At 49.6% G+C, this 16026-nt stretch overlaps 1 protein-coding gene across 1 annotated transcript in view; it reads right to left on the bottom strand.

Annotated features, from left to right (window-relative positions):
* Nucleotides 1-16026, bottom strand: part of LOC140387545 (cation channel sperm-associated protein 2-like) — a 120420-nt gene that overhangs the window by 94762 nt on the left and 9632 nt on the right. The window contains exon 4 of the mRNA XM_072470783.1: nucleotides 13349-13530. Within this exon, the coding sequence (XP_072326884.1) occupies nucleotides 13349-13520 (172 nt within the window). The 5' untranslated portion in view covers nucleotides 13521-13530. The remainder of the gene's footprint in view (nucleotides 1-13348; nucleotides 13531-16026) is intronic.

Here is a 16026-nt window from a genome sequence, read left to right as displayed (position 1 = left end):
CCAAAATGGACAACCTCACACTTTTCAGGGTTAAACTCCATCTGCCACTTCTCAGCCCAGCTCTGCATCCTATCTATGTCTCTTTGCAGCCAACAACAGCCCTCCTCACTATCCACAACTCCACCAATCTTCGTATCGTCTGCAAGTTTACTAACCCACCCTTCAACTCCCTCATCCAAGTCATTAATGAAAATCACAAACAGCAGAGGACCCAGAACTGATCCCTGCGGTACGCCACTGGTAACTGGGATCCAGGCTGAATATTTGCCATCCACTTCTATCGGTTAGCCAGTTCGTTATCCAACTGGCCAAATTTCCCACTATCACATGCCTCCTTACTTTCTGCATAAGCCTACCATGGGGAACCTTATCAAATGCCTTACTAAAATCCATGAACACTACATCCGCTGCTTTACCTTCATCCACAGGCTTGGTCACCTCCTCAAAGAATTCAATAAGACTTGTAAGGCAAGACCTACCCTTCACAAATCCGTGCTGACCATCCCTAATCAAGCAGTGTCTTTCCAGATGCTCAGAAATCAGGTCCTTCAGTACTCTTTCCATTACTTTGCCTACAACGAAGTAAGACTAACTGGCCTGTAATTCCCAGGGTTATCCCTCGTCCCTTTTTTGAACAGGGGCACGACATTCGCCACTCTCCAATTCCTGGTACCACCCCTGTTGACAGTGAGGACGAAAAGATCATTGCCAACGGCTCTGCAATTTCATCTCTTGCTTCCCATAGAATCCTAGGATATATCCCGTCATGTTTTTCAAAATGCCCAACACATCTTCCTTCCTAACAAGTATTTCCTCGAGCTTACCAGTCTGTTTCACACTGTCCTTTCCAACAATATGGCCCCTCTCATTTGTAAATACAGAAGAAAAGTACTCGTTCAAGACCTCTCCTATCTCTTCAGACTCAATACACAATCTCCCGCTACTGTCCTTGATCGGACCTACCCTCGCTCTAGTCATTCTCATATTTCTCGCATATGTGTAAAAGGCCTTGGGGTTTTCCTTGATCCTACCCACCAAAGATTGTTCATGCCCTCTCTTAGCTCTCCTAATCCCTTTCTTTAGTTCCCTCCTGGCTATCTTGTATCCCTCCAGCGCCCTGTCTGAACCTTGTTTCCTCAGCCTTACATAAGTCTCCTTTTTCCTCTTAACAAGACATTCAACCTCTCTTGTCAACCATGGTTCCCTCACTCGACCATCTCTTCCCTGCCTGACAGGGACATACATATCAAGGACACGTAGTACCTGTTCCTTGAACAAGTTCCACATTTCACTTGTGTCCTTCCCTGACAGCCTATGTTCCCAACTTATGCACTTCAATTCTTGTCTGACAACATCGTATTTACCCTTCCCCCAATTGTAAACCTTGCCCTGTTGCACGCACCTATCCCTCTCCATTACTAAAGTGAAAGTCACAGAATTGTGGTCACTATCTCCAAAATGCTCCCCCACTAACAAATCTATCACTTGCCCTGGTTCATTACCAAGTACCAAATCCAATATTGCCTCCCCTCTGGTCGGACAATCTACATACTGTGTTAGAAAAGCTTCCTGGACACACTGCACAAACATCACCCCATCCAAACTATTTGATCTAAAGAGTTTCCACTCAATGTTTGGGAAGTTGAAGTCACCCATGACTACTACCCTGTGACTTCTGCACCTTTCCAAAATCTGTTTCCCAATCTGTTCCTCCACAACTCTGCTGCTATTGGGGGGCCTATAGAAAACTCCTAACAAGGTGACTGCTCCTTTCCTATTTCTGACTTCAACCCATATTACCTCAGTAGGCAGATACTCCTCAAACTGCCTTTCTGCAGCTGTTAATCTTATTGAAACATCTTTAACCAGGGACCTCCAACAACCATTTCTGCCCCTCTTCTACCCAAGTTCCCGTGATGGCCACCACATCGTAGTCCCAAGTACCAATCCAGGCCTTAAGTTCACCCACCTTATTCCTGATGCTTCGTGCGTTGAAGTCTACACACTTCAACCCATCTCCGTGCCTGCAAGTACTCTCCTTTGTCAGTGTTCCCTTCCCCACTGCCTCACTACACGCTTTGGCGTCCTGAATATCGGCTACCTTAGTTGCTGGACTACAAATCCGGTTCCCATTCCCTTGGGCCGGGATTTCGGAGAATCCCGGCCCTTGAGTTTGGTGTGAAGTTATGTGGGAATAAAAAAGGTGGGAGCAAGCTCGCCGGTGGGGCTGCAACCATTATGGTGAACACGCTGGCCGAGGTGATGGCGGTGGAGTTTGAACGGCGGAATTTGCCAAGCTTTTTGAGCAGCATGGGAAGAAGATGATGGGAATGCTCCAGCAGATGGTGGACTATACGTTTACCCCGATAAAGGAGGCTCTTGGAAATATGTCGACGGCGGTGCGGGAGCAAGGAGAGGTGTTGAAGGAGGTGGAGGAGGCATTGTCGCGGCACAGCGACCGGCTCACCTTGATGAAAGAGGAGCTGCAGAAGGTGGAGGAGAGTAATAAAGGACTGAGAGCCAAAGTGGAGGACCTGGAGAACAGGTCACAGGGGCAGAATTTGCTGATCGTGGATCTGTAAAAGGGGCTGGAGAGCCGGGGGCCGACGGAGTACTTTTCGGAAATGTTCAGCAAGTTGTTAGGGGAGGAGGGGAACAACACCCTCTTTGAGATGGATGGAGCTCATCCGGTTGCTCTGAGATGAATGCGCCACTGAGAGCTGTGATAGTCTGTTTCTACAGCTATCAGATGAAGGAGAAAGTGCTGAGATGGCCAAGCAGAATCGAGAGGTGAGGTGGGAAGGCAGTAGTATTCGAATATCTGAGGACGTCAAGGTGGAGCTCACAAGACGGCGGGTGGCCTTTAACAGGGCGAATGTGCTGTTCAGGGTGGTCGACCCAGCGAAGTTGAGAGTTAAGCATAACTCCAATGACTATTACTTTGAGACAGTGGAGAAGGCGGAGGTGTTCGTGAGGGCTGACGGATTGGGACTGAACTGAGTTTGGACTTTGTTTTTGTATGTTGTGGTTGGGAGGGGATGGTTTGGGGATGGTGGGATAATGTGTTGGGGTTTCCCCCCTTTGTTTGGAGTTTATCATGTTTGGTTGTTTAGAAGGGCTGGGTGTGGGAGGGGGGATTTCTGTTGGGTTTTGTACTAGGTATGTGGAGAGAGGGTGTTCTGGCAGGGGCCACCTCACTGGCAAACTTGAATTGGGCCTGGGAGATGTGAATGGAAGGGGGGGACGGTGTGGGGGAGAATGCAGAGACAAGTGGTTTTGAGAGGACGTGGTTGGGAGTTTCTGGGAAGGCGAGGGGGAGGATTAGCTGACTGACAGTGACTAGGGGTGGGGCCTGATCCCACCCGTAGGGCGGGGTAGGTGGCTGTGGTCAAGGCTGATAGAAGGGGGGCTGAGAGACCCCAGTCCAAATGGTAAAGTGGAATGTACAGGTTTGGGTGGACCGGTAAAGCGGTTGAGAGTTTTCTTGCATTTGAAGAGTTTGAGAGCAGATATGGTGCTGTTGCAGGAGAACCACTTGTGGGTGAAGGACCAGTAGCGGGATTCTCCGACCCCACGCCGGGTCAGAGAATCGCCGGGGGCTGGCGTGAATCCCGCCCCCGCCATGTCCCGCAGTCTCCGCCACCAGAGATTCGGCGGGGGCAGGAATCGCACCGTGCCTGTCGGCGGGGGCGGGAATCGCACCGCGCCGGTCAGCTGGCCCACCCCCGCCGATACTCCAGTCCGCGATGGGCCGAAGTCCCACTGCTGGAATGCCTGTCCCACCAGCGTGGATTAAACCACCTTTTGAACGGCGGGACTAGGCGGCACGGGCAGGCTCCGGGGTCCTGGGAGGGGCACGGGGCGATCTGGCCTCGGGGGCTGCCCCCACGGTGGCCTGGCCCGCGATCGGGGCCCACCGATCAGCGGGCGGGCCTGTGCCGTGGGGGCACTCTTTTTCTTCCGCCTTCGCCATGGTCTTCACTATGGCAGAGGCGGAAGAGACCCCCTCTCCTGCGCATGCGCGGGGATGATGTCAGCAGCCGCTGACGCTCCCGCGCATGCGCCGACCTGCGTCGCCCGGCGAAGACCTTTCGGCCCCAGCTGGCGTGGCACCAAAGGCCTTTCCCGCCAGCCGGTGGAGCACAAACCACTCCGGCGCGGGCCTAGCCCCTCAAGGTGAGGGCTTGGCCCCTAAAGGTGCGGAGTGGTTCCCGCCACTCCATTACGCACGGGGTGTCGAAAGTGGTTGTCTGAGAGGCTTTAAAGGCGGTGGTGAGGGGTGAGGTGATCTCATTCAAGTCTAGGCGAGACAAAGAGGAGAGGTTGGAGCATCAGAGGGTAATAGATGGAATGCTGGAGGTAGATAAGAGGTATTCAGAAGATGGGGACCCAGCGAAGTTGGAAAAAAGGAAGGACCTCCAGGCGAGCTTTGACCGACTATCTAGCAGGAAGGCGGTACGCCAATTGAGGCGAGCAAGGGGTGCAGTTTACGAGCATGGAGAGAAGGCGGGGTATATGTTGGCGGGTCATCTCCGTAGGGAGGCTGCGGCAAGGGAAATTGTCCAGGTGCGGGACAGGCAGGGAAGTTAGTGGTAGCTCCGGATCAGATTAACAAGGTCATTAAGGAATTCTATGAAAGGTTGTACAGGTCAGAGCCACCTGGGGGAGACCGGGAGATGCAGGAATTTCTAGTTGGGTTGCAATATCCGAGGTTAGAGGAGGAGGACAGAGCTACATTAGAGGGGGCAATAGTGGAGCAGGAGATAAAAGATGCGATTGGGAGGATGCAGTCGGGGGAAGGTGGCCAGACCGGATGGGTTTCCGGTGGAATATTATTAAAAAATTCAAAGATAAGCTGGTACCGCAGATGGTGGGGATGTTTGAGGAGGCAATAGGGAAGGTGGTGTTACCACAAACTTTGGGGCAGGCATTGATTACCCTGTTACTTAAGAAAGATAAGGATCCCCCTGGAGATTTAGCAGGCCTAGGAGTAAGGAGTTCTCGTTTTTCTCCTATGTCCATAAAGTATATTCACGGATAGACTTTTTTGTATTGGGAAGGGCGCTGATCCCGAAGGTGACAGGGACGGAGTACACGGCAATAGCTATCTCGGACCACGCTCCACATTGGGTGGACCTGGAGATAGGGGAGGAAAAAGAACAGCACCCGCCCTGGAGAATGGACATGGGACTATTGGCAGATGAGGGGGTATGTTTAAGGGTGAGGGGGTGTATTGAAAGGTACTTGGAGCTTAATGACAATGGGGCAGTTCAGGTGGGAGTGGTCTGGGAGGCGTTGAAGGCAGTGGTTAGAGGGGAGCTGATATCTATTAGGGCACATAAAGGAAAGCAGGAGGGTAGGGAAAGGGAGCGGTTGTTGAAAGAACTTTTGAGGGTGGACAGACAATATGCGGAGGCACCAGAGGAGGGACTGTACAGGGAAAGGCAAAGGCTACATGTAGAATTTGACTTGTTGACCACGGGTAATGCAGAGGCACAATGGAGGAAGGCACAAGGTGTACAGTATGAATATGGGGAGAAGGCGAGCCGGTTGCTGGCCCACCAACTGAGGAAGAGGGGAGCAGCGAGGGAGATAGGGGGGGTGAGAGGCGAGGAGGGAGAGATGGAGCGGGGAGCGGAGAGAGTGAATGGGGTGTTCAAGGTATTCTACGAAAGATTATATAAAGCTCAGCCCCCGGAAGGGAAGGAGAGAATGATGTGCTTTCTGGATCAGCTGGAATTCCCTAAGGTGGAGGAGCAGGAGAGGGCGGGACTGGGAGCACAGATTGAGATGGAGGAGGTAGTGAAAGGGATTGGGAGCATGCAGGCGGGGAAGGCCCCGGGACCAGACGGATTCCCGGTGGAATTTTATAGGAAGTATATGGACTTGCTGGCCCCGCTTCTGACGAGAACCTTTAATGAGGCTAGGGAAAGGGGGCAGCTGCCCCCGACTATGTCAGAGGCAAAGATATCGCTCCTCCTAAAGAAGGAAAAAGACCCGCTGCAATGCGGGTCCTATAGGCCCATTTCTCTTTTAAATGTGGATGCTAAGATTCTGGCCAAGGTAATGGCGACGAGGATAGAGGACTGTGTCCCGGGGGTGGTACATGAGGACCATACTGGGTTTGTGAAGGAGAGACAGCTGAACACGAACATACGGAGGTTGCTAGGGGTAATGATGATGCCCCCGCCAGAGGGGGAAGCGGAGATAGTGGTGGCGATGGATGCCGAGAAAGCATTTGATAGAGTGGAATGGGATTATCTGTGGGAGGTGCTGAGGAGATTTGGCTTTGGAGGTGGATATATCGGATGGGTACAGCTGCTGTATAGGGCACCGATGGCGAGTGTGGTTACGAATGGACGGGGGTCTGACTATTTCCGGCTTTACAGAGGGACGAGGCAGGGATGTCCCCTGTCTCCGTTATTGTTTGCACTGGCGATTGAGCCCCTGGCCATGGCACTGAGGGGTTCCAGGAAGTGGAGGGGAGTGTTTAGGGGAGGAGAAGAACACCGGGTATCTCTGTATGCGGATGATTTGTTGTTGTATGTGGCGGACCCGGTGGAGGGGATGCCAGAGATAATGCGGATACTTGGGGAGTTTGGGGATTTTTCGGGGTATAAATTGAACATGGGGAAAAGTGAGTTGTTTGTGGTGCATCCGGGGGAGCAGAGCAGGGAAATAGAGGATTTACCGTTGAGGAAGGTAACAAGAGACTTCCGATACTTGGGGATTCAGATAGCCAAGAATTGGGGAACCTTGCACCGGCTTAATTTAACACGATTGGTGGAGATGGAGGAGGACTTCAAGAGATGGGACATGGTGTCCCTGTCACTGGCGGGTAGGGTGCAGGTGGTTAAAATGGTGGTTCTCCCGAGATTCCTCTTTGTGCTTCAGTGCCTCCCGGTGATGGTCATGAAGGCTTTTTTTAAGAGAATTGAGAAAAGCATTATGAGTTTTGTGTGGGCCGGGAAGACCCCGAGAGTGAGGAGGGGGTTCTTGCAGCATAGTAGGGAAAGGGGGGGGTTGGCACTACCGAGCCTAAATAATTATTACTGGGCCGCCAATATTTCAATGGTATGTAAATGGATGGGAGAAGGGGAGGGAGCGGCGTGGAAGAGATTGGAGAGGGCATCCTGCACGGGGACCAGCTTACAAGCTATGGTGACGGCACCGTTGTCGTTTTCACCGAAGAAATACACTACAAGCCCGGTGGTGGTGGCAACATTAAAAATTTGGGGGCAGTGGAGACGGCATGGGGGAAGGACGGGAGCCTCGGTGCGGTCCCCGATAAGAAATAACCATAGGTTTGTTCCGGGGAGAATGGATGGGGGATTTGGAGCATGGCAAAGAGCTGGGGTAGTACAATTGAGAGATCTGTTCGTAGATGGGACGTTTGCGAGTCTGGGAGCGCTGATGGAAAAATATGGGTTGCCCCAAGGGAATGCATTTCGGTATATGCAACTGAGGGCTTTTGCGAGGCAACAGGTGAGGGAATTCCCGCAGCTCCCGACGCAGGAGGTGCAGGATAGAGTGATCTCAGAGACATGGGTGGGGGATGGTAGGGTGTCGGACATATACAGGGAAATGGGGGACGAGGGGGAGATCATGGTAGATGAGCTGAAAGGGAAATGGGAAGAAGAGCTGGGGGAGGAGATTGAGGAGGGACTGTGGGCTGATGCCCTATGTCGGGTAAACTCGTCGTCCTCGTGTGCCAGGCTAAGCCTGATACAATTCAAGGTTCTACACAGGGCACATATGACTGGAGCACGGTTCAGTAAATTTTTCGGGGTAGAGGATAGGTGTGGGAGATGCTCGAGAAGCCCAGCGAATCACACCCACATGTTCTGGTCATGTCCGGCATTACAGGGGTTCTGGGTGGGGGTGGCGAAGGTGCTTTCGAAGGTGGTGGGGGTCCGGGTCGAGCCAAGCTGGGGGTTGGCTATATTCGGGGTTGTAGAAGAGCCGGGAGTGCAGGAGGCGAGAGAGGCTGATGTTTTGGCCTTTGCGTCCCTCGTAGCCCGGCGCAGAATATTGCTTATGTGGAAGGAAGCCAAACCCCCGGGCGTGGAGACCTGGATAAACGACATGGCAGGGTTTATAAAGTTAGAACGGATCAAGTTCGTATTAAGGGGTTCGGCTCAAGGGTTCACCAGGCGGTGGCAACCGTTCATCAACTACCTCACAGAACGATAGAGGGAATGAAAAGAAAGAAAGACAACAGCAGCAACCCGGGGGGGGGGGATCCAGGCAGGCTCTTAGGGATGTCATTGTATATGTATAGACATTTGTTATAGGTAATGTATATTGGACTGCTGGATTGTATCTTTGGAGAGTAATTATTTTTGACAAGGCAGTTGCCATTTAGTTTTGTTTTTGTTTCTGTTTATATATTATTTATTTACTTGTTTAAAACTGGCCACTGTTATTTATATTGCTTTATTGTTGTTTAAAAGAAAAACTATGTACTGTTATGTTTGGCCAAAAAATCTTGAATAAAATATATATATTTTTTAAAAAGATAAGGATCCGATGGAGTGTGGGTCGTATAGGCCCATATCACTTTTAAACGTGCAATCAAAGATATTGGCGAAGATACTGGCAGGTAGGCTAGACGACTGCCTGCCGAAGGTGATAGGTGAAGCTCAGACGGGATTTGTGAGAGGGAGGCAGCTCTTTTCCAACATTAGGAAGGTATTGAACGTCGTTATGGCACCGGCGGAAGGGAAGGAAACAGAGGTGGTTGTGGCATTGGACGCCGAGAAAGCGTTTGACCGGATAGAATGGGGGTACTTGATGGCAGTTCTGGAGCGGTTTGGGATTGGACCAAGATTTGTGGACTGGGTAAAGCAATTATATAAGGAGCTGAGGGCCAGCGACCGCACAAATAACATCAGCTCGAAATACTTTCCTCTCCACCGTGGGACTAGGCAGAGATGTCCTATGTCCCCCCTGCTGATAACCACTTAGAGCCATTGAGCCATTGGCCATCGTGTTAAGAAGTTCGGGGGTATGGAAAGGAATAGTGCGGGGAGGGATAGAGCATAGGGTGTCCTTATATACCGATGACTTGTTATTATATGTGTCGGAACCGAGTGTGTCAATAGGGGGAATACTGGAGCTGCTTCGGGTGTTTGGGTCCTTCTTAGGGTACAAATTAAATCTAGACAAAAGTGAATATTTTGTGTGCCTCAGCCGGGGGTGGGGGCAGGAGTGGTGGGGCTGCCATTCCATAGGGAGGGACTCACTTTAAATACCTGGGGGTGCAGATTGCTCGGGATTGGGGGGGGCTCCGTAGGTACAACATTTCTAGTTTGGCGGGGAGGGTGAAAGCTGATCTGGCAAGGTGGGATGGTCTCCCTCTGTCACTGGCGGGTCGGGTACAGGCGGTTAAAATGAATATGTTGCCACGATTTCTGTTTATTTTCCAATGCCTGCCGATTTTCCTGCCACAGGCATTTTTTAGAGAGATTGAAGGGATGATTACCTCGTTCATATGGGGAGGGAAGGTGGCCAGAATTAGAAAGGTGCTACTACAGAGAGGAAGACAGGCAGGGGGTTGGGTCTTCCGAACCTGTTGTATTATTACTGGGCGGCGAATGTGGAGAAGATGCGGAGCTGGGTCAGAGGGGTTGACTCCCAATTGGTCAGAATGGAGAAGAGTTTGTGTAGGGGGTTGGGATTGAAGGCGCTAGCAACAGCGCTGCTACCGACTGCCCCGGGAAGATACTCAGGGCGTCCGGTAGTAATAGCTCTGTTGAGAATTTGGAGGCATTTCACCAGCACTTTGGGTTGGGAGCAGGGTCGAGGGAAATGCCGGTTCGGGGGAACCATAGATTTGAGCCAGGGAAGTGGGATGGAAATTTTCGGAAATGGGAGGAGAAGGGGATTAAGGCACTAAAAGATTTGTTTCTTGGGGATCGGTTTGCAGGATTGAAGCTGGGAACGAAGTATGGGCTGGAGCAGGGGGAATGTTTAGATCCATGCAGGTTTTTAGATTTTACCAGGAAGGAGATACAGAGCTTCTCAGCAGAGCCGGCTTCCACATTGCTGGACGAGTTGCTGACGTCAGGGGGACTGGAGAAGGGTTAGTATCAGCGGTTTACAGAGCTATTTTGGAGGAGGAGAAGGCATTGCTGGAAGGGATCAAGGCAAGGTGGGAGGAAGAGTTGGGAGAGGGTACGGAGGAGGGGTTCTGGTGTGAGGTGCTCCGGAGGGTGAACGCTTCCACCTCGTGTGTGAGGTTGGGGCTGATACAGCTGAAGGTGGTATATAGAGCACACCTTTCAAGGGCGAGGATGAGCCGGCTCTTTGAGGGGGTAGAAGATGTGTGTGAACATTGTGGGGGGGGGGGGCCCACAAACCACATTCATATATTTTGGTCCTGTCCAAAGCTGGAGGATTACTGGAAGGAGATTTTTTGGGTAATCTCTAAAGTGGTGCACGTGAAACTGGACCCAGGCCCTCGGGAGGCCATATTTGGGGTGTCGGACCAGCCGGGGTTGGAAACGGGTGCAGAGGCAGATGTTAGCCTTCACCTCGTTGATCCCCAGAAGGCAGATCCTGTTAGGGTGGAGATCAACCTCTCGAACCAGTGCCCTGGCATGGCGGGGGGACCTGCTGGAATTCTTGACTCTTGAGAAGGTCAAATTTGAACTGAGGGGGAAGGATGGAGGGGTTCTACAATTCATGGACGTTATTCATTATGCACTTTCGAGAATTGGGTTACATCGAACATTAGGGGGCGGGCTGGGAGGGTTGGGGGAAGCGGGACTGTATGTGTTACTGGTGACTATGGGTGATTGCTGATTCCTTTTTGTCATTTGTTTGTGTTAACATGCAGACTTATGTTTGGGGGTTTGGTGGGAGGATGGGATCGTTGTTATTGATACCGGGATTGGCATATAATTGACATATGGGGATTGAGTTATAAGGCACAGGTTACAGAAAACTATCTCACCGGATATTTACTGGGGTCTATCTCACATTTTACAAACTTCGAAGCAAACAATAATCACATAGCATTGTCATTGATCTTTTTTTTGGATCAAGTTACCAATTGCATGATGTATCCAGCCATTGCCTCATGATACTTGCCTCCAATTTAAAAATAAGGAGAAAACAAAACAGTGCTTCCAATTCCACATGTATCAATATTAGTAAAAGTCTTGAGATCGGGTTTCTTTTTTTTTAGAACTTACAGAGCAGAAGGAGGCCATTCAGCCAATCGGATCAGCACCGGCCCTTTGAAAGAGCACCCTACTTAAGCCCAAGCCTCCATCCTATTCCTGTAACCAGTAACCCCACCTAACCATTTTTTGGGGGACACGAAGGACAATTTATCATGGCCAATCCACCTAACCTGCACATCTTTGGACTGTGGGAGGAAACCGGAGCCCCCGAAGGAAACCCACGCAGACACCGGGAGGATGTGCAGACAGTAGCATGGTTTCCTCTGGCCGTGATGTCTTAGTGATATAAAATGGTTGGATGACGTCTTCTGAGAGAACACGTTTTCTATTGTACTAATGAGAGGAAATCTTCCAGTTCCATGTAACACACTGCAACCAAAGGAGTCCCCTAGTTTTTGTTTACATGAACATATTTTTATGATCCTGTAGTTTAGTAATACTACTTAAATTAGTCAACTGACAAAAATCAAGTGTGATTGCACTCATCTCATTCTGTCTGGCTCTGCTTCCACCCCCATGAAGTAGGAAAAAGACTGGGAGATGACACAACTTTAGAATTATGCACAACTTTGACTCCGACAGAACTGAGTGAACCAAAGGCTGGACGCATTAAATAGGCTTGAATCTGCAAACAGTGTTGAGTAGACTAACAGCAATACAAATATCTTTTGAGAACATCCAATATATCATAAAACAATGTCAATAATTTTTACATGGTAGTCTATTCTTGGGAGGTCTTGTGGCACAGTGATAGCATCCCGACTTCTGGGTTCAAGTCCTGGTTCAGGATTTAATTGCTATGGAAGGTGCATTTTTAAAAAAATGTTCTTCCTTTCTCAGAGTTACAAAGCCACTGCGCTGAATGGATGGGGCAAGCCCTTAATCCATCTCCTTGCTTGCTGCAAAAACCAATTCAAGCTCAAACTGAATCCAATTCATGGATGCCAGAAGAGAGACATAGTAAATCCAAGATTACAAAGGCAGTCATGACACTTGATCTTGGGCTTGACCCTACGCTTGATCTTAGCCAAAAGACTGAGAAGGCCTTTCATAATATGGCCATACGGGTTGATAATCAGCCTGTAAATCCTTCCAGTATGCTGAAGGTAATTAGGAAGAGCGAGAGGGTTTCCTGGTCAACCCAATGGAAGCCCACGGCTGCCAATTACTCTCCTAGGGTATGGTACCTGAAGGAGGAGGATTTCATTCTTGAAGTTCAGAATAGTTATAAAATATGCAAGCTTTGTCCTCATCATTTAAATATCCCAGGCCAGCACGGTGGCGCAGTGGTTAGCACTGCTGCCTCACGGCGCCGAGGTCCCAGGTTTGATCCCGGCTCTGGGTCACTGTCCGTGTGGAGTTTGCACATTCTCCCCGTGTTTGCGTGGGTTTCGCCCCCACAACCCAAAGATGTGCGGGGTAGGTGGATTGGCCACGCTAAATTGCCTCTTAATTGGAAAAAATGAATTGGGTACTGTAAATTTATTTTTAAAAAATCATTTGAATATCCCAATCCAATTATTTCCAGGTAATTTGGTAGCCTGTATATATCCCTTTCATTATTTCTTGTTTGAAGGTTCCTTTCAATTGTGTTAATTCTGCTGTCTATTTAGATTTACCATTTCATCTTTGCGTAGAATGTAGCTGCATATTGATACAAACCAGCACATTGTCCCTCATTTCCAATTCAGGCAGTCGTAATTCCAAATAACTAAGCTCATTGGACACAGATCATGATATCATCATTATATTGTCTGTGAATCTAGCTATCCCAATGGAGGAAAGTTTACCTAACCAGATTTAAGTTACAACTCCCCATTTAAGTACATATATATATATTTTTAAATTATACTCTTGCAAAAATGAAGGTGCATTCAATTTCCGATTTCAAAATAATAAAGCCGGAAAGATAACTGAATTGAAAGGTGTTTTTGTTAGTGTATTTACCCATGTTGTGTAATATTATATTTGCATTGCATGGGTAAACATCTGCATCCTGCACTTTGTACATGTTGACTGTGGTCTGGCTGAAAAGACAACACCCCTTAAATTAATTTTCCCATTTAACCAAGTGTTTTGTTCACACCTCATACTTTTGAGCATTTTTCTTTTGCTTTGTGTTTTAAAAAAACAAAGTAAACGTTGTCAATCGACAGTACCTTTAATATCATTCATGTTATATTTGGGATCATTGATGACCAATCCTTGTAAATGATCCAACAGATTAAAGTCCTGAATTAGTTTTGTTCGGATAATTTCTGCTCGGGGGTTTTCCTTTGAGTGGATCTGGGCAAATCCTTTTCTATCTTGATTTATTTTCAATTGATCCATTGGTCAGAAGCTAGTCGATAAAAAGAAAGTGTGTAATTGATTCTGCCAGCTTTCAATCTGTAACTTTCTCCAGCTCTACCACCCTCCAAAATATCTGCCATCCCTGATTTTAATTGCTCTATCATTGATGGCTGTACCTTCTGCTACCTAGGCCATAACCTCTTGAATTCCATCCTTAAAACTCTCCACCCTTAACACGTAGCACAGTGGTTAGCACTGCTGTCTCACAACGTCAGGCACCCAGGTTCGATTCCGACCGAGGGCGACTGTCTGTGTAGAGTTTGCACATTCTCCCCGTGTCTGCATGGGTTTCCTCTGGGTGCTCTGGTTTCCTCCTACTGTCCAAAGATGTACAGGTTAGGTGGGTTGGCCACGCTAAATTACCCCTTAGTATCTAAAGATTAGGTGGGGTTACAGGGCTAGGGCAGGGTTTGGGCCTAGGGAGGGTGCTCTTTTGGAGGTTCGGTGCAGACCCAATGGGCCAAATGGCCTCCTTTTGCACTGTAGGGATTCTATGATTCTATGCTCCTGAAAACCTACTTCTTTGCCCCTATCTTAATATTCCTTCACATGGCTTGGCGTTAATATGTTTAATGTTGCTCATGTGAAGGGCCTTGTGATTTTAAAGGTGCCTATATAAATACAATTTATTGTTGTTAAAAACATGCATATCATTGTGTTCTCAAGTAAATATCTGTAGCTAATAAAACAAGCAAAGCAGGTAAGATCATCCATCTTACATAGATGACATAGCAAATGTGTCTTTTCAATGTATAAAGCTTCTGAGTATATGGGGCAGGATATTATTTTTCAGATTCTGAGAAGTCCAGTACTATTGTTGTGATGCACGTTCAATTGCACAGAGACGACAGTTGAATACAACTGAGGCTTTATTACTCTAAGGTGTGTAGCCTCAGGCAGCAGCTGGCGAAATGGCTGCTGTGTAGACAGCACACATATTTATACTCCGCCTACTGGGCGGAGCCAGCAGGCAGGGACTACCACCGTACCTGTAGTACAGGGTCTTACCACACATCTTCTAATATGTACAACAGTGGTGATTACCACATTCACCCCCTATTAAAATTGAGTCCGGCGGGTGTGGTGGAGAACTATATACAGAGCAAGTTTAATATACAGAAGCGATAAAAAAATATATCTTTCTGAAGTCCAGTACAAGGTGGTTTGATAGTCCCGAACCAATTATAGATTTAGCCAGTCCGGGGCCTTGCTGTGGCGTTGGGAGCGACGCAGTGGTGGCAGCGATTCTGGTCCTCGGTGACTCCGGGAGCATGCCAAAATCCTCTTCATCCTCGGGCGTGGGCAGGGGGAGGACGGATGGTCCTGGGGGAGTTGCTGCTGGGTGCGCCGGGGGAGGGAGGGGTGGAGCTGGTGTGTGTGTGTGGAACCTGCTGGTGCCAGGTCCCTGAGGGAGACAGTATCCTGGCGGCCGTCGGCGTACGCTACGTAGGCATACTGGTGGTTAGCATGGAGTAACTGCACTCTTTCAACCTTGTGGAGTCGGACGTGCCTACGGAGGAGTACAGATCCTGGAGCTGAGAGCCAGGTCGGGAGCGACACCCCGGATGTGGACTTCCTGGGGAAGGCAAAGAGACGTTCATGGGGTGTGTCGTTAGTGGCGGTGCATAGTAGCGACCAAATGGAGTGCAATGCATCGGGGAGGACCTCCTGCCAGCGGGAGGCTGGGAGATTTCTGGACCGTAGGGCCAGTTGGACGGCCCTCCAGACCGTCCCGTTCTCCTTCTCCACCTGCACGTTTCCCCGGGGGTATAGCTGGTCGTTCTGCTGGAGGCGATACCCCTGCTGAGCAGGAACTGACGCAGCTCATCACGCATGAATGAGGATCCCCTGTCACTGTGGATGTAGGCTGGAAAGCCGAACAGAGCGAAGATTGTGTTGAAGGCTTTGTGACAGTGGCAGATGTCGGGGCATGGGATGGCGAAGGGGAATCTGGAGTATTCATCGACCACACTGAGGAAATACATGTTACGGTCGGTGGAGGGGAGGGGCCCTTTGAAATCCACGCTGAGGCGTTCAAAGGGGCGGGAGGCCTTCACCAGGCACGCGCGGTCCGGCTCGTAGAAGTGCGGTTTGCACTGCGCACAAACCTGGCAGTTTCTGGTGATTGCCCTGACTTCCTCAACGGAGTAGGGCAGATTGCGGGCCTTTATGAAATGGTACAACCATGTGTCTCCCGGGTTGTCGTGCAGGGTCCGGAGTCGGTCTACTTATGCGCTGGCACATGTACCTCGGGAGACGGCATTTGGGGGTTCGTTGAGCTTGCCGGGGCGATACAAAATCTCGTAGTTGTAGGTGGAGAGATCGATCTTCCACCTCAAGATTTTATCATTTTTGATCTTACCCGCTGTGTGTTATTGAACATGAAGGCTACCGACCGTTGGTCAGTGAGGAGAGTGAATCTCCTGCCGGCCAGGTAATGCCTCCAATGCCGCACGCTTCAACGGTGGCTTGGGCCTTTTTTTCA

The sequence above is a fragment of the Scyliorhinus torazame genome, chromosome 12 (genome assembly GCF_047496885.1).
Source record: "Scyliorhinus torazame isolate Kashiwa2021f chromosome 12, sScyTor2.1, whole genome shotgun sequence".
NCBI classification, from domain to species: domain Eukaryota; kingdom Metazoa; phylum Chordata; class Chondrichthyes; order Carcharhiniformes; family Scyliorhinidae; genus Scyliorhinus; species Scyliorhinus torazame.
This window is presented reverse-complemented; position numbering and strand designations above follow the sequence as displayed.